General features: G+C 61.3%; 1 protein-coding gene across 2 annotated transcripts in view; it reads right to left on the reverse strand.

Moving 5' to 3' along the window:
* Nucleotides 1-22,732, reverse strand: part of BCR (BCR activator of RhoGEF and GTPase) — a 113,747-nt gene that overhangs the window by 14,003 nt on the left and 77,012 nt on the right. The window contains exons 8-16 of one of the 2 annotated variants that reach the window (XM_069497424.1): nucleotides 21,478-21,618; nucleotides 13,251-13,372; nucleotides 12,113-12,281; nucleotides 10,099-10,218; nucleotides 9,222-9,297; nucleotides 7,505-7,609; nucleotides 6,726-6,800; nucleotides 5,641-5,738; nucleotides 3,480-3,611 (exon numbers count right to left, since the gene is read on the reverse strand). In XM_069497424.1, the coding sequence (XP_069353525.1) occupies nucleotides 3,480-3,611; nucleotides 5,641-5,738; nucleotides 6,726-6,800; nucleotides 7,505-7,609; nucleotides 9,222-9,297; nucleotides 10,099-10,218; nucleotides 12,113-12,281; nucleotides 13,251-13,372; nucleotides 21,478-21,618 (1,038 nt within the window). The remainder of the gene's footprint in view (nucleotides 1-3,479; nucleotides 3,612-5,640; nucleotides 5,739-6,725; nucleotides 6,801-7,504; nucleotides 7,610-9,221; nucleotides 9,298-10,098; nucleotides 10,219-12,112; nucleotides 12,282-13,250; nucleotides 13,373-21,477; nucleotides 21,619-22,732) is intronic. The other variant, XM_069497425.1, reaches the window with a different exon arrangement.

Below are 22,732 nucleotides of genomic sequence, written 5' to 3' on the forward strand. Positions count from 1 at the left end.
CACTCCTGGGGGCCGTGCCTTCCCCACCTGGACAGCACCTGCCTCGCCTCACGGAAAGGTCTGTCCACTCAACTTCTGAGTCAAAGTGCATGGGGTGAGGGGACCCCAGCAGCAGGATGCAGAGAGCGGGCACCCCCTCCCCGCACGGCACAGCACGGAAGGCACCTGGCGTTACTGGGAAAAGTTTGGACTCAAAGAGGCCGGACTGGGCGAGTCAGGTACGCCCTCTCAGGTACGCCCTCTCCCAGGTATCTCTGGCAGAAAACGGCCACGGGGGAGACAGAGACCAGGCTGGGGTTGCAGGGCGTCACTGGCATCACCGGCCCTCCTCCGATTTCCTTCCTCCTCGGATCTCGCAAACAAGCCCCTGCCGCCCAGAGCCTGGAGCTCCAGGGGCCAGGCCGGCTGCCACCTACTCGGCCTGAGTCACGCACACCCTCCACCCGGCACGGTGCTCGGATCCCTTCCCGTTGAAGGAAGACCAGGGGCCACGTGTCCCACTCTCCTGTCCCCCCCCAGCTCAGTGACCAGGGCAGAGCAGGATCGCGCCTCCTCCACTGCCTCCTAACGACAGTGACAATAATAATAATAGCGGCCGGGCGAGGTGGCTCACGCCTGTAATCCTAGCACTCTGGGAGGATCGCTCAAAGTCAGGAGTTCAAGACCAGCCTGAGCAAGAGCGAGACCCCATCTCTACTAAAAATAGAAAGAAATTAGCTGGACAACTAAAAATATATAGAAAAAATTAGCCAGGCATGGTGGCACATGCCTGTAGTCCCAGCTACTCGGGAGGCTGAGGCAGGAACACTTGAGCCCAGGAGTTTGAGGTTGCTGTGAGCTACGCTGATGCCACGGCACTGTGGCCTGGGCAACAGAGCGAGACTCTGACTAAAAAATAAAATAAAATAAAATAATAGCAGCGAACTGACAGGTCACTGAACTCTCGAGGTACCGCGGCCTTGCCCCGAATTGCAGGTGAGGAAACAAGCACAGACAGTGGGGCAGTGACTGGCCAGGGTCACCTGCCGCGTGCTGGGGACTCTCTCCCTGACCAAACTCTATCCGGTCTCCTCTGGCTCTTCCCACTGGGCCCCATCCTTGGGCTTGTCCTTCAGAGCTCAATTTTAGCAAGAACCCTGAGTCAGGCCAGCCAGAACCCCCCACCCTCGGTATGAATCCCTCATCCCCCAGGTGCCGTCTGCTCACCCGGCCCCCCCAGAACCCTGTTAGTTCAGCGGAGCCCAAACTCCCCTCACGCCCGACGCTTCCTCTCTGTCCCTTTCTACCCACCGACCCCGCCCTGCTGGTTGGCTATAAATCCCCACTTGTCCACGTGGTCCTCGGAATGGAGCCCAGTTCTGTGCTGAGGTCCCTTTTCCTCTATTGCAATCGTCCTGAATGAAATCTGCTTTTACCCTCTAACTACCGCCCCACTGTGGTTTCTCTGACGCTGCCCTCCCCTTCCCCAGGGTAAGGCAGGGCGCCCAGCAGGACCCCAACCATCCGAGAGTAAAGCATGAGTTGTGTGCATCAAAAAATACTGTGTTTGTACCCAGTCGCACTGTGGCAAGGGATTTCAAACGAGGGCTTCTTTTCTCTTTTCCACTGAGACCCCCACAGTCACCCGGAGCCAGGACTCAGAGGCCAGGGTTCAAATCCAGCCACTGCCAGGACTCCAGTGGCTGCAGATTCAATGATCTGAGCCAAAGGCTGGTGGAATATGAACCTCCTTTTACCTGGTTTGATGAGCTGAGAAAGAGTCGCTGGGCAGCGAGTCTGTGCAGGATGTGGGTGGGGGCGGGCCCAGGGCCTGGGGTGCGGGTGAGGAATGGGGCAGATACAGGTCCCGGGGAGGGAGGCGGGAAGGGGGTGCACAGGGAGTGTGGCCGGCTCTGCACTCTGCTCCCTCCACCTCCCTGGGTACCCAGGGACCTTGAGCAGGTTAGGGAAGGTCTCCTTGGTGTCAAATGAGCTCTCTCAGAGATCTGTGGGGAGGACCCAATGAGAACGCAGGTGCACAAAAGGGCCTGAGCTGTGACCATCACCCAGACTACGGCTGTCACTCGACAGATGCTAAAGAACTTCGGTTCTCAAAGGAGACCAGCACCAGGATGCGCCATCCGGGGCGGAGCAGCCCGTCTGCGTGGAAGCCTCACACCATGAGATTCCACACAGAGGCTGGGAGGGTGAACGAGACCCATGTTGTGGGGCAAGAACAGCACAGCCAAGAGCATTTAAAAAAAAAAAAACTTTTTTTTTTTTTTTTTTTTTTGACAGGTGGGGTTGTGCTACGCTGTCCAGGCTGTTCTCGAACTCCTGGACTTAGGCGATCCTCCTGCCTCAGTCTCCCGAGTAGCCGGGATTTCAGGCACGCACAACGGGAGCATTTTTGCTCTCAGACCTGGTCTCAAGGGTCTGGGGAGTGGGGTCTCAGGCAGCCCCGAGCACTAGGTCCCCTCGGGGGTCCCAGTGTGGAGACCCGGCAGCAGCACATGGCCCGGGAACCTGGCCAGCCAGGGCCTCGGCGGGGGCAGAAGTCGCACTCACAAGGACTTGTTGGTCTGAATGAGGACCATGTGGGCCCTCACGGCAAAGATGACAAAGTATTCACGGAAATCACCCTCCTCCTTCCTTCCTTCCTCAGTGTTTCACCAGAAGAGGATTTTTACTTCCTGCCCTTAGGGAGGGAGGTGGGGCTTCTCGGTGAGCCCTGTGGTCCCAGGGGCACCTGCAATGTCAAACCCCCTCCCCCAGAGGCCGCACACGAAGGTGGAAGGGGGCAAGGCGCCGGCTTGGCTGTGTCTAACGAGATGCGCTGTAAGGAGGGCGGTACCAGGGCCTTCTCCCAGCCACCCTGGGAACTGCGTAGCTGGGACCGTGAGAAACAGGCAGGGGCACCGGGTCCTGTCTGACAACTGGCGCTGAGCCCCAGGGCTGAGTAACCTTCCCAAGAACGGGGGCCGGCGGTTCTCCTCGACAACCCAGGGACCACTTCCTAGCCCTGTACGGATACATCCTCCTGCACACCCAGCGGCTTCTACGCCAGCCCTGGGAGGGGAACGCAGCCTGGTCAGGGATAGGGGGTCCACCCTACAAACTGGGGCTGGACCCAGAAAGGGGATGTCAGGTGGGCAGACACTGGGACCATTTTGCTTTTCCAAGAAGAGGTGGCCCAGGAACTGCCAATTTCAGCTCACAGCACCACAGAGCTGTTCCACCTGTGGGTTCTCCCAGGGCCACGAAAGAACCGAGGCCTCAGCTGGAAGAACAAGCTGGGGATGGGATAGGACACAACAGACAGACAGACAGACAGACAGAGGGGCAGTCCGTCTGGCCCCGTGAGGGCATCAGCCCAGGTCTCCCACAGTGGGTGTTTCAGAGCCGCAGTTGCCCACCCGCCGCGGGCGCCAGGCCACGCGGGCGTCCCCGAGTGCAGGACAGGAGAGGACGGGAGAGGGCGGAGGGGAGGGCAGCCTCACCTGGATCTGGCCCTTGCCCATGAGCCTGTCTGTGCTCTCGCCGTCCTCCTTGCTGATCTTGGTTTTGTTGTAGCACTTCTCGTAGCACAGGATCCTCAGGGTCTGCGAGCCTTCCAGCTCTATCTCAAACTCCTGCCGCCCCGACAAAGAAGCAGGAGAGTCGCGTGTGAACAAACGGGTCCAAGCGCGTGGTGGGCAGCACTACAGCCGGAGGGGCCTCAGCTGTGGCTCCCCACAAACGGGGCCCTTCCTGCCCGAGAAGGACCCTCACCTGGAGACCCTCCTCACTCAGCTCGGACCCTCAGGAGCATTCCCTGTGGGCACCTGTCACCATGCTGTGGCCTGCCCTAGATGCTTCCAGAAGCCCTGAAGGCCTCTCAAACCTACCCCAGCATCTCAAACCGTGGTCCCTACACCACCTGCATCACCAGGGGTGCTTGTTAAAAATGCAGGTATTTGGTTGGGCGAAGTGGCGCATGCCTGTAGTCCCAGCACTTTGGGAGGCTGAGGCAGGAGGATCACTTGAGCCCAGGAGTTCGAGGTTACAGTGAGCTATGATTGTGCCACTGCACTCCAGCCTGGGTGGCAGAGCAAGACCCTGTCTCTAAGAAAAAAAAAAAAAAAAAAAATGCAGATGTTCTAATGGATTCTGGGTGATAATGACGTGTCGATGGGGGTTCATGTTTACGGCAGTGAAACTTCCCGTAGGATACTGTGATGGTGGATACACGTCATCACACCTTCATCAAAACCCTTAAAATCTGCAGCACCAAGAATGAACCCCAGTGTCCCCTACGGGCTCTGGGTGATAATGACGCCTCAACTGTAACAAATGTCTCACTCTGGTGCGGGCTGTCAACATTGGCGGGGCGGAAGGGGTAAATGGGAAGTCTCTGTCTTTTCTGCTCAATTTTGCTATGACCCTAAACTGCTCTAAAAAAATTCTATTTAAAAGGAAAAAAAAGAAGTGATCGTTGGGGTTGGTACAGGAGGGGGGACTTGCGGGAAGGAATGCTCCCCCAGGCTTTCAAGCCACCTGCCGTGGGTGTGGTGTGAACTTCCTGCTCCGCCTCGGGATGCCTTCACGCATGGGTTCTCGGTGGGGAAAGGGAGGGGGGTGAGGGGAAGAAAAGGCAGCAGCTATTTCTGAACCCCAGTGGGGGTGGGGGGTGCGCCTGCCAGGACCGTGCACAGCAAGGTGGTGCCAGGTGACCTCTGCCATCAAAGCCCTCACACCTTCACGCCTCCCTGCAGCTTCGACTGGCATCCGACTGGCTGCAAACCGCCTAGAACCCCTCCCTCAGTGCCTCTGCTGGGTCACGGCCCCCTTGCTCTCTGTAAAACCTTCTTTCATGGATCCCATGAGGCTCTGATCCCCACTCATCACAGCTGTCACTCGGCCCTTTCTGCAGGGATGCCGGAGCTCCACAGACCAGATTATTTCTCAGGCAGCCAGTCTAATGACTAAGGAGTAGTGGACGCCGAGAGAGGCAAGCTGAGTTCCAGCCCCACTGCTGGCCCCACCGGCCTCATGACTTGGTTTCTTCCTCTGCAGAAGCTGGGACATGGCATCTCTCATGGATCTGGGGACGTAATCAACACTGGCCTCTCTGCAATAATCCCCCCAGTCCTGAAGGCTCAGGGCCAGATGGTTAAGGGACTTACACAACAGCTCTCCAAGGTGGGGAAAAGGGAGGGACAAACTACAAATCCAGCAGCCAGAGAGGAGCAAACAGGCCCCTTCAGACCAGCGAGGCCCCTCCCACCCCCACCCCCCCAACCCCAGCCCCACAAGCAGAGCCCCCGGCTTCTGGAAACTGAGAGGGTCACAGCCAGCTAAGCCCAACTTCTGCGGAAAAACACTATGGAAACCTACCAAGTAAACACAAAGTGCTAACAAAGGCAGGACAACAAGCCCTTTTAAGTCTCTTTCCAAACACTTCTCCAGTAATAGGCTGAGTCTTTTGAGTCTTTCCGATGCCGGGTGGGTGGGTGAGATTCTCAGGAACACAGAGATAAAATCTCTTGGCCAGTCACCCCCACCCCCAGGAGATTCCTGGAATGCTGGCAGTGTCGCCCTGGGGGAAGCCCTCAGGGAGGCCCTGGAGGTGTGGGCTCTTTCCATGAAAACATCCGGTGCTGCTGGAAGCAGACGCCTCACCTCGTTCCAGTTGGGCTCCGCCGTGTCCCTGTAGACGCGCGTCTTTGCTTTATTCACAAAATAGCCAAAGGAGTCCACCTCCAGGGTGCAGTACAGATCTGTGGGAAGGGGACGCGGGGTGTGACTGCACTTTCCCACATCACCCGGGGGGTGTGTGTGGATGGTGGTGCCCCTCACCAAGGCAGGACATAAGATAAGAAGGACAAGTTTGGGGCTGTAAATGACAGGTTTGTTTTGGGGGTGCAAAGCTTAGAGTATGGGACACTGAGGAGACAGGTGGGAAGGTAACAGGAGGCCAGGTGAGAAAAGCCGGGACCCCAGGTGTCACCTGTGTTGGCAACAGACAGCACAGGGAGGCGGGGCCGTGGGGGCGGAAGGTCTGGGTGGAACCCAGGAAACCCACCACCTACGAGGCAGCCAGAGATGGGGTCCAGGGCAGCAGCCGTGGGTTACGGCTTCACGGAGCATCAGCTAAATGCCAAACTACTCATCTGCAAGTGTACAGTCTGGGGATGTTTAGTAAATTTAAACACTAGTGCAAACACGCACCGCAGTCGTTTCAGGACACTGCCCTCCCCTCAAAGGCTCCTTTGGGCTCATGTGCAGGCAGTCCTCGCTCCCACCCATAGCCCCCAACAATCACTAATCGGCTTTCTGTCTTTTCTAGAATTGTCATCTACAGTATAATTGGTGTAACCAGACTTCACCGTTCCCACAGCTTGAGCATCGAGGAGACCCCTCACCCCTTAGAGAGGAAGGAGGAAAAGAGTATTATCCCTGGGGCCCCCACGGCGACCGGAGCCGCGTTTTCCATCAAACTCCAACCCCTGCGATGACATGGCCTGCCTGCAGGGGGCGGCCCGCCAGCCTGCAGGATCCGAGAAGGGCACGGGGAAAAGGGGGAAAACAATCCCACATCCGGAGGGCATCAGTCCGCGCCAGCCCGTGCCAGCAGCCCCCGACTGTGTGCCAGCAGCCCCCGACTGTCGAACTTCCCTGGCTCCCCACACCCTGCCCGATCAGCGCTTCCTGGTGGAGACTCCGGCTCAGCCCCCGCCACCTCCCTTCCCCAGCCGGTCACTTACTTGAACTCTGCTTAAATCCAGTGGCTGAGTGGACGATGACATTCAGGAACCCGTAGAGCCCAGGAGATTCATCATCTACACAAGAGACCAAAGAGGTGAGCTTCTGTCCTCCCGGGAGAGGGAGGCAGGTGGCAGCCTGGCTCTACTTCAAAAACAGCCACCCCGTGGACACCGCCGGGCTGCTGACCGCCCAGCACTGGCGCAGCTGCGTCTCGGCCAAAAACGCACCCGCTGTGCGTCTCAAGGATCTTAGCATCTGGTGGGGTTCACAGCACAAGCAAACCAGAGACCACGACAGAGTGTACCAAGGTTCCAAGGGCAGGAGAGGGTGTCGCGGTGACGTGGGACGTGCATGGGGTGCATATGCACCCGTGTGTGTGGCTGAGCACGCGTGCACGTGTGCAACCGTGAATGCACAACTCAGCCTGACCAACAGTGTGGGCCGGCAAGTAGCTGGATGAAAGCAGGGCCGGGAGGACGGGATTGGGGCCGGATCCACGGCACAGAGGGTCTCAGGAGCGCCTGTCGCAGGCCTCATCACTAGGGACAGAGCCGTGTGTCTCCTCAACCACCTAGTGGCAGCTGCCCAGGGAGAGACTGCTCCTAGCCCGCCCCGTGCACTCCTCGGGGCAGACAAGAGGCCCTAACAAGGACACATCCGCCTTCTCAACCAAAGCCCACCAGTCCCAAGGGCAGCTCTAACGGCGGGGCAGAAAGTGGCCCCCCGGCCTGCGGGCCACCCCCTTCCCGGCAGCGCGGCGTGCCGAGGGCGGCCCCACCTTCTTTGTTGATGGTCAGTGGAATGTTGTGAACCGTCTGCAGCTTCACGCACGAGTTGGTCAGCATTTGCAGCTCCACGGACGTCAGGGAGAAGCTTTTGAAACCTGCGACCGGGGAAGAGGAGGTGCCCTGACTGCCAGTCTGCTCCGCTGTCGCTGACCCCCACCACGCCCTGGGGAGCGGGCACGGCGGGGCCGGGCGCTGGGTGGCTCAGGAGCGGGTGACGGGTCCCCAGGTGCGGTGCTGGTCTAGCAGCAGGCTGAGGCGTGGCCCTGAGAGCCCAGGCCCGGAGGAATCTTAGCGTGACGCTCGCAAACACACGTCACACGCCACCCAAGCACAGCCACGAGGCAGGTCTGGGAATGAGAGGGTGGCCCGGGTGCACCTCCCCGTGGGGTCTCCCCAGATGGACACCAGCGTGGCTCCGACCCCCACTCTGCTAACGCTGTTTCTCCACTAGGTGAGAAAGGGGGTTTATTCCTGGGCACAATTTGCTGAGCAAGGAACAGAGGCTGCCACCCTGGAAACAGTTTGGGTCCCCCTGTTATGACAGAAAACCCTGGGACGCGAGCACCGCCAGGGCTGCCGGAGCCCCTTGCCCTGCAGGCCATGGTGGCACTGAGGGCCGAGATGTGGCTCCGCACAGGTGCCAACGATGAACCCGCAGGGACGGGAGCTCAGGGTGGGTCAGAGGCAAGCAGAGCCCCCCGCCCAGCGTCCGTGTGCAACACGTGACCCAGAGATGCTGCTCTGGCAGCAGACGGCCCACGGCTGTGGGAGGCCCAGGCCACCCGGGACTCAGTGCTCGGCCAGGCTCCCGCAGAAGAGGGTCGGCGGCACACAGAGGTCAGTGGGAACCAGTCCCAGCAAGGGTGGCTCGTGAATCCCAACCCACACTGCCGGGGTGCTGAGGAGGAAACGGGGTCTGCCCTCCCTCCCCTGAACCGCCAGGGGGGCCCTGAGAAGGCAGGAGAGCGCAGAGGGGAGTGGGCTGCCCGGGAGGGGAGGGGGCATCCTGTCCCGGCAGCAGGCAGTGCCCACCACACGGGGGCAGCTGGGGGGCCAGACGGATGGGGCAGTGGTGGGTGCCGGAAAGGCCTGGGGGGCTTCCCAGGGGAGATCAGAGGGCAGAGGGGGGATGAATTCGCAGGGGATGGGGGTACAGGTGGGGGAATAGAGGGCTGGAGACCTATCGGGACGGCTACAACTTATTTTCTGAATCAGGGCTCATGGAACCTGTCACTTGGATAAAGCCCCTCAAAAAAAAAAAAGGTTTAAAACCGCAGGAGTGGCTGGGCGCGGTGGCTCACGCCTGTAATCCTAGCACTCTGGGAGGCCGAGGTGGGCGGATCGTTTGAGCTCAGGAGTTCGAGACCAGCCTGAGCAAGAGCGAGACCCCATCTCTACTAAAAATAGAAAGAAATTATATGGACAGCTAAAAATATATATAGAAAAAATTAGCCGGGCGTGGTGGTGCATGCCTGTAGTCCCAGCTACTCGGGAGGCTGAGGCAGGAGGATCCCTTGAGCTCAGGAGTTTGAGGTTGCTGTGAGCTAGGCTGACGCCACGGCACTCACTCTAGCCTGGGCAACAGAGTGAGACTCTGTCTCAAAAAAAAAAAAACAAAACAAAAACAAAAAAAAAAAAAACCGCAGGAGATGCCCGTCTGGCACTGACGTTCCAAAGCCCATGTCCTCGGGGGCAGAGGCCACTCACACTTCTTCTGCTGCTCCCGGATGTTCTCCCTCCACTCGGCACGCTCGTAGTCGGAGGAGATCAGGAACGTGTAGCTCTAGGGTGGGCGAGAAGGACAGCACGACCCAGTTATCTCCGCTCGGCTAGGCGAGCACCCGGCGGTCTCAGGGCACCGCAGGGCACCCCACTACTGTCAGCCGGCTGGAGCCCAGTGGCGGGGTGTGCTCATGGCCTGGCGAGTTGTTTCCGGCACTCTCTGTCCTTCTTGCCAGCTGGGCCTTGGGCCATAGCACCTGTGCACACCTACCTCTGGCATAAGCCCCCATCTGAACTGCCTGCGCCAGGGTGTGACGCAGGCAGAGGGGGCAGAGAGCTTAGGGACGGGGAGGAGGTCACCAGGTGAAATCGCCATGGAGAGCTGAGTTTGACCTGACCTACTGCCTCCGACCCGCGAGCCCCCCCGTGCCGACCCAGAGACCAGGATGCTGCAGAGCCCACCGGCCACCTCTCCCGGCCAGGCGCCAGAGGACAAACCATTCTGCAGTGACAGGGGCATCTCGTGCCCAGGCAGGGAGAGGCCCAGGCCAGAGACGGCACCAGGAGCCAGACCCAGGAGAAAAGGTGCGTCTCTGGCCCTTGAGGCCCCCAGACAGCCTCCCTGTACCGAGGGCTGGGTCTGCACAAACCTCTGAGGCCACCCTCCAAGGACACCCTGCCCCTCCCCCGCTGTAGGAGCTAAGCCAGCTGCCACTCAACCTGCAGGCTACAGCCCAAAGCACCAGGGGGACACGTGTGCCTGCCTGTGCCACGCTGGACAAGGGTGGTCTTGAAAGAAAAGGGGCCGTGGTTGGGCGGTCAGGGGCGCTGGGAGCGCGGGAGTGGCGTGGCGGATGCTCACCTTGCCGTTGCGGCTGTGCACCCGGAAGGCCATGCTGGGGGACATGAGCAGCAGCAGCGACTCCTGCTCAGACAGCTTCTTCTTCAGCCTCTCGGTGGCCTTGCTGCCCTTGTTCGCTCTCTGCAGGGAAAGGCCACGGCCTCATCTTTCCGTCCTGGGCCTGGCACAACCTGCTCCCACTCGGTCCGTCCCCACCGCCCCCCACGCCCGGCCCGCGGAGGGTGGGAGTCCCGTCTGTCCCCTCAGCACCGCCCAGCATCGGGCAGCTGCTGCTGGTGGCCTTTTCAGAGGGCTCAGGCCTGGCACAAGCTGCGGGACGTGCTCAGTAAACCCGTCTTGAGGAATGAGGTTATTCCTCTCGTGAGGACGGAGAGAAGAAACCTTCACAAACGTCCTTGCCTTCAATTTTTACAAACTCTGACAATGTCCAGGGGGCTACTGTGACCTAGAGGGCCTCACGCCCCCCATCTAATCCAATCATCAGGCCCCTGGGAGTGTCTGTGGGGTCCCGGCAGAGCCAGACGGACATCATCAGGACCCGGACAGGAAAACCCTCCCTGCCCCGAGCTGTGTGGATCCCCCTGAAGCCACCGCCCCTGGAGAGGAGAAAACTGAACTGTCACCAAGCAGGGCCCTGTCCCCATGCAGCAGTGGCTGTCAACAGGCCTCACCTGCCCCTGCGGACATGGCTCTGGCTCCTCTGCTTGGGGACACCCTGCCACGGAGGCCACAGTCCCGCCTAGATGAACAAACTAGACACTCACCCTGGTCTTGGGGCCCCCTGCGAGCTCCTACCCATGCTGGGTTTGGGGGCAGCAAGCTGGGCAGGTGGGTGAGGGCCAAGGTGACACCCTGCCCTGCTGTGTCCATGCCAGCCAGGCAACCCTGGACTGAAGCCCAACCTTCTAGGGACCCACCTCATCTGTGGCCACCGCATGGCACCTCCCCTGGGCCAGGTAACCCTAGACACGAGAGACTCATCCCTCACCATTTTCATAGTCTCCTAGACCCTTCTGGAAAGAACCAAGGGCCTGAAGTCCAGAACCCCTGGAGGGGTGGTGCTTCCATCAGGACAGTTTCAAGGGGGACAGCCGGGCACGTCCCCCAGCCCCACGTTCCGGGCCGCTGTAGGCTCTCCCCAGTCTGGCTGCGACCTCCCTTCCGGTGACTGGGTACTTCACCCGTGTTAACGGAACCACCCAGCAAAGGTCGCTGCCTGGGCACAAGCACGCCAGCCGGTGGCCGGAGACGAGGACGCAGAGGTATCTCTCCCTGCTAGCAGACGGCGCTTCCCAATTTCCTGATGTTTCCTTTTAAAGGACCGTTCAGGCATTTTCCCGAGGACTTAAAGTGACCCACGCTATTCCCTTATATTAATACTGCTGATTGCTACGCACTTCTCTGCGTGATTCTTCATTCCTGCCTCGAGTGACCGGGGACGGAGGGCTGCCCTCCCAAACGTGGCACCCTCCCAGCCCGGGATCTGTAAGTAAAAATCTCCGAACTCGTTTCCCACTGAGCACCTTCCGCAGGACCAGGGGCTGCCCAAGGCCAGGTTTTCCCCGGGACGCGGGTGAGACACGAGGTCGGGCTCACAGCACCAGAGTGACCATCAGTCGGGCGTGAACTGGACACGGGTCAGGCAAGAGGCACAGGGCATCTGCCAGTATGAGCAAGTGTCCCCTGGGAGGGACCCCTGGTCATGGGTTAGACAACTAGGCATCAGGCTGTCTGCCAGGCATGACAAGTATCCCGTGAAGGGCGCACTGTGCACACCATGCCCCGCCCCCTTCATTTCCCGCGAGCGCAGGGCCGCCGGCTGCTCTGCTACTAGAGCCCCACTGAGCTGGGGGCTCCCAGAACAAATGGGCGCCCAGCTGTGACCAGATGCGCAGCCCTCCAAGAGCTGAGAGCCCTCAGGGGTCCCAGAGACCAGATGTGGGGTCGAGATGTCTGGTGAAGAGAGTACCCGCCGGCCCCCAGGCTGCTGCCCCCGCTGCCCCCAGCCCTGAACCTTCTCTCGTTGGATGTCACTCTTGATCTGGGAGATCTTGATCTTCAAGGCATCCAGCTCCTCGTCCGGCACCAGCGGGATGTTGGGTGCCGCCTCTGACTCGTCCACCATCTGGAAGCTGAGATCCGTGAGCGGGATGTACCATTTGCAGTCGTACTGCTGGGTTTTGCTGGGGGAAAAGGAGAACGTTGACACACTGACCACCTTCGCTGGCTAACTAATGTCACTGCTTTCGAAACCAGGGAGCCCAAGTCCGTGGCCACGCACGGTTCACCTGACCTAAAACCCAGCTTGAGTTTCACGCAGACTGAGGCCATCGGCAGACACTGGCGGCCCTGGTCTCAGTGACTCTGGGGAACAGATACTCCAAACAGTGACCCTGGGCCCTAAGGCATCTGAGGAGCCCGGATCCACCGTATCCTGCGCTGACCCTCAAGTCAGCAGCTCACGTGTGAGCTCACCGAGGCTGCCCATTGAAAGGACGAGACTGAAATCTACCTCTGGGGCTGCAGAGTTTAAGGGGCTGCAGATCTAGCTGGTATAATCCCCTTGCCTGACAGATGGGGAAACTGAGGCTCTCTTCTGAGCTGACTGATTCAACCCACCCAGCAGGGCCACGGCAGCATATGGGAAAGAGTCCCATTGTGGTCCTTCCCAGTGTGACCCTCTCTGCTCCAATCCAACCTGGTGCGACCTGGGTGAGACAGATCCTTGGGCGGTGGGGGTGTCTGCAGCCCTGTGCTGAGACCAGCCTAGAAGCCGCCACCCAGCCATGCCTGCCAAAGGCAGGGGGGGACCGTCCTGCATGAGCCCCTGCAGCCCCCTGACCTGCCACCCATTCTTCCCAGATAGGTCCCAGCGTGACCTTCCTGCAATGGTGCGTGATGTCATGCACCTTCACTAACAAGACTCAAAGCCGGGTCACCACGATGCCCCACGACGTCTGCAGATTGTTATTGACAACTTTTGACCTTGAACCTGGCATCGTGCCCAGGTGGTAGAAATGGAATGTAAAGAGAGGGGCCGGCCACATTGTTACTGACCGCTCCCGGGCGACCCCATGGTCCCCAGAGAGGCCCTCCCGTCCTGGAGCGTCGGGGGGACAGGGCAGGGGACGGGGGCCGCGGCGTCTACTCACCCTCCGCTCTGCTTCTTGAGCTTGGTGCAGAGCAGCAGGTCGGTGAAGAGGAAGACGTGGCGCAGCTTGCGGGCGCCCTCCACCAGCTCCACCATGAAGCTGTCCTTCAGCAGCTGCCGGTGCTGCGGGCGCGGGGTGGGGGGCTCGGGTCAGCGCCAGCCTGGGCGGGGGGCGCACGGGGCCCTCCTGGCCCAGCAGCAGGTGGCCCTGGAGACATTCTCCCCTCACCCCGGAGGAGATTTCACTCTCTCCACTTCCAACCCTCAGACCCATTTTCCAGAGTGTTCTGTCCATCTCACTGGCCTGATGACACTAGGGCTTATGTGCCCTTTCCAGGGTGCTCCGCCTGGGGAGAGGGTGGGTGGGTTGCGGGCGGGCAAGGGCAGGGGAGGGGCACACAGCCGAGCAAACAGGCTGCAGGGAAGACCAGTGACCGGAGAACCCCCTTTAACAGGGGCCAGTGCCTCTCTGGGGTGGCAACTCCAGACAAGCCAGCCACACCAGGGAGGGGTGTCCCCAAGGAGGGACCGTCACAGGCACAGGCCCTGCGGTGGGAAGGGCTTCCCGTTCCGGATCAGCAGGGAGGAGACGGGCCCAGGGGCGCTGTGAGAAAGGACTGTCCTCGGGTTGTGACAAGGGCCGGGCCTGGTTCTGAGGACGCCAGGAAGTTGGGGGCCCCATGTCTGGAATCCCTGGTCCTCCTGACTAGACAGGACAGGACAGGTGGGAGCCCTGCGTAGGGGTCACACCTCTGACACCTGCCTGGACACGCGTGGCCTGAGAGCAGAGGCAAAATAGAGCTCGGGAGCGGGGGGTTGTGGGGAACAGACAGATGGGGGATGGGCGGCACGAGCTCTCAGCACGCCGTGGGCCTTTCCGCCTCCCACCTGAAAAGTCAAGCAACGGCCCGGCCCTTCTTGTTCACACAGCTCGAGGGGCTGCTGAATGGGAACGTCGGGGTAAACCACTAATTCACCCAACACACGGTGCTTGGTGCCTCATACGGGTTGGGCTCTGTGCCAGGCACAAGGGGCCAGGACGAAAGGCTGTCATCGCCAGCCCTCCCCAGGCACATCCCCTGAATTATCTGACATGACCCCACACACGCTGTGGGCAGGTCCTCACGCCCACTTCACAGACGAGAAAGCTGAGCCCCGGAGAGGTCGCCATCTGTCCAGGCAGCACAGAGAGCAAGTGGCAACACACACCCGCCCCCTGGCCTCAGGGAAGGCTTCCCGGGGAGGGCGACCCCCGCGCCGAGCTATGGAGGCAGGAAGGGTCTGCAGGTTGGGGGCACACAACGGAGCGCGTGAAAACCCAGCGTCTCCCCAGCAGGAAGCGCACCTGTGCCCATCTCGACACACAGACGCCCCGTGCTCTGCAGGAGCCAGGCTGGGCCCAGGGGCCAGGGCAGGTGCCTGGCTCTGCTGCTGCCCGCAGCCCGAGGTTCTGCTAGGGAGCCCCTGCCTCCCTGAACTCTCCCACACGCTGCAGGGGCCAGAGGCAGCAGAGCCCCCCAGAAGCAAGTACAGCCTGGGCCAGGCCCCTGGCGCTCCCTGGGTGGAGGCCGCACGTCACCACTGTAGGTAGCTCAGCTCGTGACAGCCCTGGCGGGGGGAGCTATGACTTACGTGGGGGCCATCGGTGCCCATAAGTGGAAGGGCAAGCAGGCTGCTGGCACGCCAAGGCCATGACTCATCGGCACCTGCCCACGCCCTGCCTGCCGGGGGCAGATGGCTGCCTGGTGACGGGAGCCACAGGAAGCAAGGTGTGTGCACCTGGAGAAACGTCTGTTCGTGCTGTGCTGGGGGGCCGACCCCAGAGACCCCGGGCACGTCCCACTGCTGGGTCCACAGTGGTGACCAGTCTGGAGAGGGTCCCGGGACGCTGAGGTCCTCGGGGAATGACCACAGGCTGCCCCCTTGCCAGGGACACAGCAGAGGGTCTCCAGGACGAGCAGGAGAGGTCGAAGGGACCTTCCGAGAGGGGCAGGGATATGGCGGGAGGGCAGCCCTCTCTCCGTACAAACGGGCTGAGCTTCGTGCCATCACCAGCAGAGGGCGCCCTATGCTCAGCTCAGAAGTGGCTCATGTGGGCCAGAAACGCCCAGACACCCATCCCCCGTGGCAGGACCCTCAACCAGCCCCAACTTCCAACTGACCCACCCGGTCGGGTCCTCCAGGGGACACAGCGAGCGCGGGGCTGGGTCCCCACAGCGTCCTAAAGACAGTGTAAGCTCCCACGGTTGGGGGAGTGTCCCTGTGATAGTGTCTCTCGAGGAGCAAACACCAGGTGGGGCTGCAGGACGGACAGGGCTGGGGCCTTCCTGGACCCCAGGACGGGGACAGCACCGTGCTTCGGAGGTGCTGAGGGGCAGACTCGAAGAGCAGCCCCCTGGAGTTCCCACCCTCTGTTGGGTGTCTCCATGCGTCTCGTGTCTCCGTGTGGGTGTCCGTTCCAGTGTGAGCGTATGTCGCGTGTGTCCATGCAGGCAGCCCCACCCGGGCACGTGTCCCTGGGTAGGGTGTGCCCCGTGTGTGCTGCGGGGCCAGGCATCGGAGGGAGGCGCGGAGGGCAGGACAACACTGCCTTTGGGAGCTTCCCCAGGCGGGAAACGCCAGCTGGAAGGGACACCGGCTGCCTTCTTGAATGACTGATATCACCGCCCTCGGGAGCCAGGGCGGCCAGGGCCCCCCTGCACCCTCGCTGCCCGCAGCCGCCCTCCTTTCTCCCTGACGACACCGCGGCTCCGCTGCTCCGAGTCTCTGAGCCTCAGTTCCCTTAAAACCGAGACGGCAACGGAAAGGACAAGTTGGTGGCATTGTTGAGAGCGTTAAACGAAAGAGTGTACCTAAAGGCCCTCGTACGGGGCTACCGGAACCCGTCCTCGAGGGTCGGGTGCCACCTTCAGAGCCTCCCACACATCACGCCAACCGCTCCTCACGGGGACTCGAGGAGGGAGGCACCGTCACCCCCGTTTCTACGACAGGAAACCCACCAGGGCCCTAGGAGGTTGCATCATGCGTCCGCAACCCTCCAAGGAGGGGCAGCCCAGGCCGCGGGGGCCGAGAAAGGGGTCTCCTTCCTCTGGGCTCTTCCCCCAGGCCGGCGCCTCCTTCAGTTGTCACCATGGCAACCCCCACCCCCTCCGCAAGCACAGCCTTCCCAGGAAGACCAAGCTGGGAGAAGGGTACTGCTATGGGCCGAATGTCTGTGTCCCCCCAGAATTCACGAAGCCCTAACGCCTAGTGGGATGGTGTTCGGTATTCGGAGGTGGGGCCTTTGGGAGATAATGAGGTTTAGATGGGGTCAGGAGGGCGGGGCCGTCGTGATGGTCCAGTGTCCCTGTAAGAGGGAGAGAGATCTTATTCTAAGTACATACACGGAAGACGGGTCGCGTGAGGACACAGTGAGAAGGTGGCGTCTGCGTACCAGCAACGGGGCTCTCCCCGGGACCTGCCCGTGCTGGCACCTGACCTCAGACCTCCAGTCCCCAGGAGAAGCGTCTGTAGTTCAAGCTCCCAGTGGGGGGGCTTTGCTGCAGCAGCCAGAACTAGCGTGCTGGGAAGCCGGAGACCAGGCTCCAGGGCATGCTGGGCGACCTCCTCAGCTACTGCAGCTTGATCACACACAGATCAGCAGGGCCTTGACGGGGGACAGGAACCATCTCAGAGGAGGCCCAGGTGGGGGCCGAGAGGAGAGGAAGCCGAGAAGGAAGGGGGTGAGGCGAGACCAAGGTAGGGGCATCAGCTGCTGGCCGAAGGGGGCCCCGGAGGAGGCCGGCAGCCCCAGCCCTCACTATCTCGCCCCCGGAGAGCTGGCCGAGTGCCGGTGACCTGGCTGACACTGCCCGTCAGTGGCACTGGCTGTGCAGGGACCTGGTGGGCTCCAGAGGTTCAGCAGGTGGGCCGGGAGCAACGAGGGACCCCAGCCAGGCTGAGGGACACCTGCAGGCAAGCACGAGGCCCAGGGTCCTGCCCATCCTGCCTCCTGTCCCTTCCTCCCCCTCTCTGTCCTCTGGCTCCCGGCACTTGGCTAACCGGCCGCCCTGCAGAGCAAACCTCCACTACCTGGGCCCCAAGAAAGCCTCTCCTGGCCAATCCTGGCCCAGACGGTTTCCCACACCCTGGAGAGACATGTCACAAGACAGTCCCTCACTGGGGATGGCCCAGAAGGGACGGGAACCCGCCGGGGGTAGGACAGGGCCCAGGAAGCACTCTGCCGGTTTACAGCAATAGTGACAGTGGCAGACGCTAATGCTGGCCGAGCACCTAGAGCGTCACCCCGAGCAGCTCATCTCACTCCGCAGGGCCGTCCTGTGTAGCCACCACTCCGCCACTTCACGGGGAAGAAACCGCCGAAGGAGTGAGCAATATCCCCCCATTCCCAGAGGGAACCAGAACCTGGCACAGAGAGCTGAGAACCCAACCGCTTGCAGATGTTTACAAAGGGCCAAGACTGGCCTCGACTCAGGCACCTCGGGCCCTCGGAGCTTCCCGCCTTTTGCCTTCCCGCGAGGTGCCTGCCGTTCCGGCTTCCTCCCAAGGACTCAGAGAGCTGCAGGCCCACCCCCATCCCACAGGCGAGCAAGCTGGTGCTCAGAGGTGAGCAGTGGCTGCCACTCTGTGTCCCCGCTGAGGACCTCGCCCCTCCCGCCTTCACCCCTGGGCCAGGCACCTGCCTTTCCGCAGCACTTGCAAACTTTGCAGAGTCCCCTCCAGCTGTTCTGCAACTCTTTTATCATCAGCCCAGAGGTCCCAGCTCTGCTGTGCCCAAGCCCCACCACCTCTCAGCCGCAGCCTGTCCCAGTCACGCTGCCCCCAGGCCTCCCTGAAGCTCCTTATCGAACCACTCCCCGAGCTCGTCCTCCACAAGGGGCCTCTGGGATCCCCGGTGGAGGACGGGATTGGAGGCCAGTGCCTGGCTGGCTCTTGGGAAACAAAACATCCAAACCAGATCATCCCACGTGCTTCGGAGGCTGAGCTGGGGGGAGGCTGAGCGGCACACGGTGCAGGGCTCAGGGCAGACAGACAGGCAACCCCGGGGGAAATGACCCCACGGTGGGGATCCGGTTATCCGTGACATTAATTCAGCCAAGCAAATGGGCACCCACCGACCACCAGCCACAGGACTCGGGCCGGGAAGGAAAAGGTGCCCGCAGGACGCTTCGATTCTGATGTTTCCAGGGAGGCTCAGGGGGACGTCCTCCTGGGTGACGCCTGCTGCTCCCAGCCCTGAGATGTGCCGGGGCCAGGACGCTGGGAAGTCCAAGCACCTGCTGGCCACTGTTCAGGCCAGGGAACCACCTGTGCTGCTGCCCAAAGTCCCTCTTCCTCAAAGAGCACAGCCTCGCAGCTGCGGGACTTGGTGAGAAGATGCTGCGATTACAGGAGACACCGCAGGGCTCGCACCGGGGCCTCTCACTGCCAAACCGCCCGGGAAGCTAGAAACAGAGCCCGACCCCTTGGCAGCTCCCAGCAGGAGCAGGGGCCCGGGCGCCACCCAGCGCCTAAGCCTCGGGTAGCGTGCTGAGCTGAGAGGGGCACATCCTCTTCCTCGAGACTCCACTCCAGGGTGGACAAGTCCTGTTGGTTCCCAGGGGGAAAGGGAACCAAAGCCTGCGGTGCAACAGGTGGCCAGGGGACACCTGGCCTCACCTGGCTTAGCTACTTAGTGGCTGTGTGACCGTGGGCAAGACACTCAACCTCTCTGTGCTGCCGTTTCCTCACCTGTGGAAAGGTGAACGCCCCTGACCCCACAGGGTCCGCGTGAGCACTCAGAGGCCAGGTCCTCTCCTGCGGGAATCTGACGCTCACTGGCACAAACCAGAGAGGCGCAGCTCCGGCCTCCCCGCTGCAAATTCTCTCTGCAGCCTGCGGCGCCCGCTGCCCGCCAGGGGTGGGAGCTGCGGATTCTTTCCTTGCTGGTGACAGGGAGGACACTCTCCCGCCACCTCCAACACAGATGGCGCCACGTGGGGAGGGCACCGCCCCTCACTTCCACACAGTCCCTCGAGGGTTGTGCAGCCCTCTCAGCCTCACACCTGGAGCGGCCGTGGGCCCCGAGTTACTGGCCACAGATACTCAGGGAAGAAAAAGGTGTCCCCAAATCGGCAAGACCAGGTAGCGATGGGGCATGGCCCCTGGTATCCTTCCTACCCCACCGGGGTCGGCAGCTCGGCCGGGCGGCCGGAAGGAGCTCTGAGGATGCCCAGGCTTGGCGTGCCTGGCTACCCACGTCTGCCCAGCGACGGCCGGGGTGGAGCACGTGTCTGCCATCCTGGCTCAGCCACCGTCGAGCCACCTCCCTTAACGTGCCCTGGATGGGGAGCTCTGAATGATGGGGTGCGGGTCGGGCTCACGGTGACCTTTCAGAGGTCGCAAGTCCTCCTCCCCGTTTTGCAGCTGAGGTACCCAAGTGACCCCTCCTCGATGAGCAGCGCCCCTCCTCCAGGCCAGACGCTGGCCAGGGCGCAAAGCTCCCTGTCCCTGTGAAACGCCGGCCCCTAAACACTTCCTGCTCGGTCGCCCCGAGACCCTGGCTGTGGCGAGCACGGAGGGAAGCGATGGGCACAGACGGAGGAACGAGGGCCTGGCCGCCACCTCCCCGCAACATCCCGTCTCCCTCCATTCCCTAAGGCAGCGGACGCTAACGACCGGAACGGCACGAAGGCGTTTCTCTCCAGGCGTCCTAAGTGGCAGTCGGAGCCAAGGTGAGCAGACTGCACCACGCGAAAGGCCACAGGGAGAAAGGACGTCCACGCCTGTTTCCCAGGGGCCAGCACGCTCGTAAAAGAACAGTCGGCAGAAGGGAAGGAGCAGGTGTCCCAGGAGGGAGGGGAGCCCAGCAGGAGCCCGGCAGGAGCCTGGAGGCTCAGCAGAAGCAAACCCAACACCCTCTCGGATGTGAGGGGGCTGCCCACGGTGGCCCCGAGCCGAGGAGAGAACGAGGGGCAGGGCCCAGCTGTTGCTCCAAAAAACAAGCTCCAATCCCCACCTCCCCCAGGCCCCGCCCTGCCTGATGTCTCCCTAGGGATGTGCTGGGGACCTGCTTTTGCCTCCGATGAGCTCAGATGCCGCGGATGGCCAGGACTGCCAGGTGAGGGGCTCTTGCCACTCATCGGGCCCTTTCGAGTGCCCAGGCAGCCAGTGAGGTGGGGCTCTGTTCCCACCCTGCTCCAAAGACAAGAAACGGGCCCAGAGAGGAGAAGCTCCAGGCAGTCAGTGGTCCCTCGTCCTCCACGCCCTTCCGGGGCCAGGCCCACCAGGAGGAACCTGGCCATCCCTCACTCCTACTCAAGCCTAGTCCGACTCTGGGCGCTCCGAGCACTGTTCTGCAAGTGGCAGGTGGAGGACAGGGCCTGTGACCTTGGCATAGCGCCCTCCACACAGTGCTGACCACCCGGCACACGAACCAGAAGAAAGAAGAGGAAGTGGTTCTCAGAGGAAACCACAGTCGGGTTCATGCCCCGCCTGTGTCTTCCCTGGGCCAGACGCCTCCCATGCCTGCGTGAGATCAAGAGGCTTCAGGCCTTTTTTTTTTTTTTTTTTTTTTTTTTGAGACAGGGTCTTGCTCTGTTGCCCAGGCTAGAGTGCAACGGCCTCATCATAGCTCACTGCAGACTCAAACTCCTGGGCTCAAGCGATCCTCTTGCCTCAGCCTCCCGAGCAGCTGGGACTACAGTCTCACACCACCATGCCCGGCTAATTTTTCTATTTTTTGTAGAGATGGGGTTTCACTCTTGCCCAGGCTGGTCTTGGACCCCTGGCCTCAAATGATCCTCCTGCCTTGGCCTCCAAGAATGCTAGAATTACAGGCGTGAGCCACCGCACCAGGCTCAAGGTTAACTGTTTTATAATGACAGGGCACTCGGGAGGAGGAGGAGGAGGATTCCAGGCAGATAAAACGCCAGTCTCCTCGGCTGGAGACGCCAAGCTGGCCAGAATGTGGGGGAACACAGGGGTGCCCTGGACATAACCCGCCAAGAGAGAAAAGCAAAGAGGCAGCCGAGTGAAGCACAGTGACAGACACTGCCTGGAGGGCGTGGGGCACTCGGGGGTCACCCCTGCAGCTTCACCCCAGAGCCTTGCACACGGGATTGGGCTGTACCCCGCCAGGAAACGTATTTCCTGTGTTGGGCTGAGCCGTGCGGGGACAGTCTGCTGGGGACCAGGAGGGGCTCCGGGTCTCAGACCGAGGGCGCCCTTCGTGCCCCGGCCACGCTCACCTCTCCCTTCTTCACCGTCATGGACTGCCGGCGGGGCGTGATCTCCTCGTTGATGCTGGAGAGGAAGTTCTGCGAGATGCGGAGGGCGTCCTGCAGCAGGGAGTGGTCGGGGTGGCTGCATGGGGTGTGCTTCAGCAAGTCCTGCCGCGGGGGAGACTGCAGTTAGGCAGGGGCGGCATGGCCCGCAGCGGCCACGGCGGGCCAAGCGCAGACACTGGGGCGAAACCTAGAGATCCCCAAGTGCCACTCGCCTCTCTCGCTGGGGCCTGGGCTTTGCAGACAGTGCTCACAGGAGCAGCACCCCAGACGCCAGCTCCAAACGGCGCTCGGACAAACCCACGCTGTGTGCATGCGGCCACGAGCTCCTGCTGCAGGGCCGAGGGTGGGCTTCTTGCCCCCACACTGTTGATTTTTCGGGCCAGATCATTCTCCGCTAGGGGCGGGGGAAGCATCCTGTGCACTGGAGGGAATTTAGCATCGTGGCCTCTACGTTAGATGCCAGTAGCACCCCTCTGGCTGCAGCTGTGACAGCCAAAAATGTCTGTGGGTGTCACCTTGGGTCCCCGGGGCAGAATCGGTCCCGGTCTAAACCACTGGTCTGTACAAGGAAAGGAGAAAGCCCTGGCTCTTTCTCCTTTAGGTTCGCGCCTAAGGCTCTTCTGAGCCCACAGGGGACACCGACTCCTTCTCCACTAGGAATGCAAGTAATTCGTGTTCAGTGTCAACTCTCCCCTGGTTCAGAGAAACAAAACCCCCTGGGATCCCAGATCCTGTCTGCAAAGAGACCCTGAGAGATGAAACAAGCTTGGAGGAAGCACCTGGGCTGGCCGTCACAGGCCAGCCCCACCCCCACCCCCACGGCAGCTCCCGTGTCCCTGTCGCCATGCTCAGCCCTGCACACCTGACACCTGGACAAGTCACAGCGGGCGGCAGACTGCTGTGTCCCCCAGAGTATGACGGGCCACCGAGCCAGAGCCCTCTAAACCGCAAATCTCACTTCCCACTGTCCACAAACTCTCCATCAGAGCAAGGTAAGAAATCATGAACCGTCCACTCAGTGGAACAATCTCCACAATATGCTACTAAGTGGAAAAGAAAAAGCCAAGTGTGGAGTGATATGTAGCGTGTGACACCTGCGTGATTAAAAGATGCTCATGTGTGTCGCATGAGCATAAGGAATCCCAGCGGTGGGCTCCTTTGTGACGAGGGAGCCAGAAAGGGACAGAAACTTCACCCACTTCAGTGAATTGGTTGT

Source organism: Eulemur rufifrons, chromosome 21 (genome assembly GCF_041146395.1).
Source record: "Eulemur rufifrons isolate Redbay chromosome 21, OSU_ERuf_1, whole genome shotgun sequence".
Taxonomy (NCBI): domain Eukaryota; kingdom Metazoa; phylum Chordata; class Mammalia; order Primates; family Lemuridae; genus Eulemur; species Eulemur rufifrons.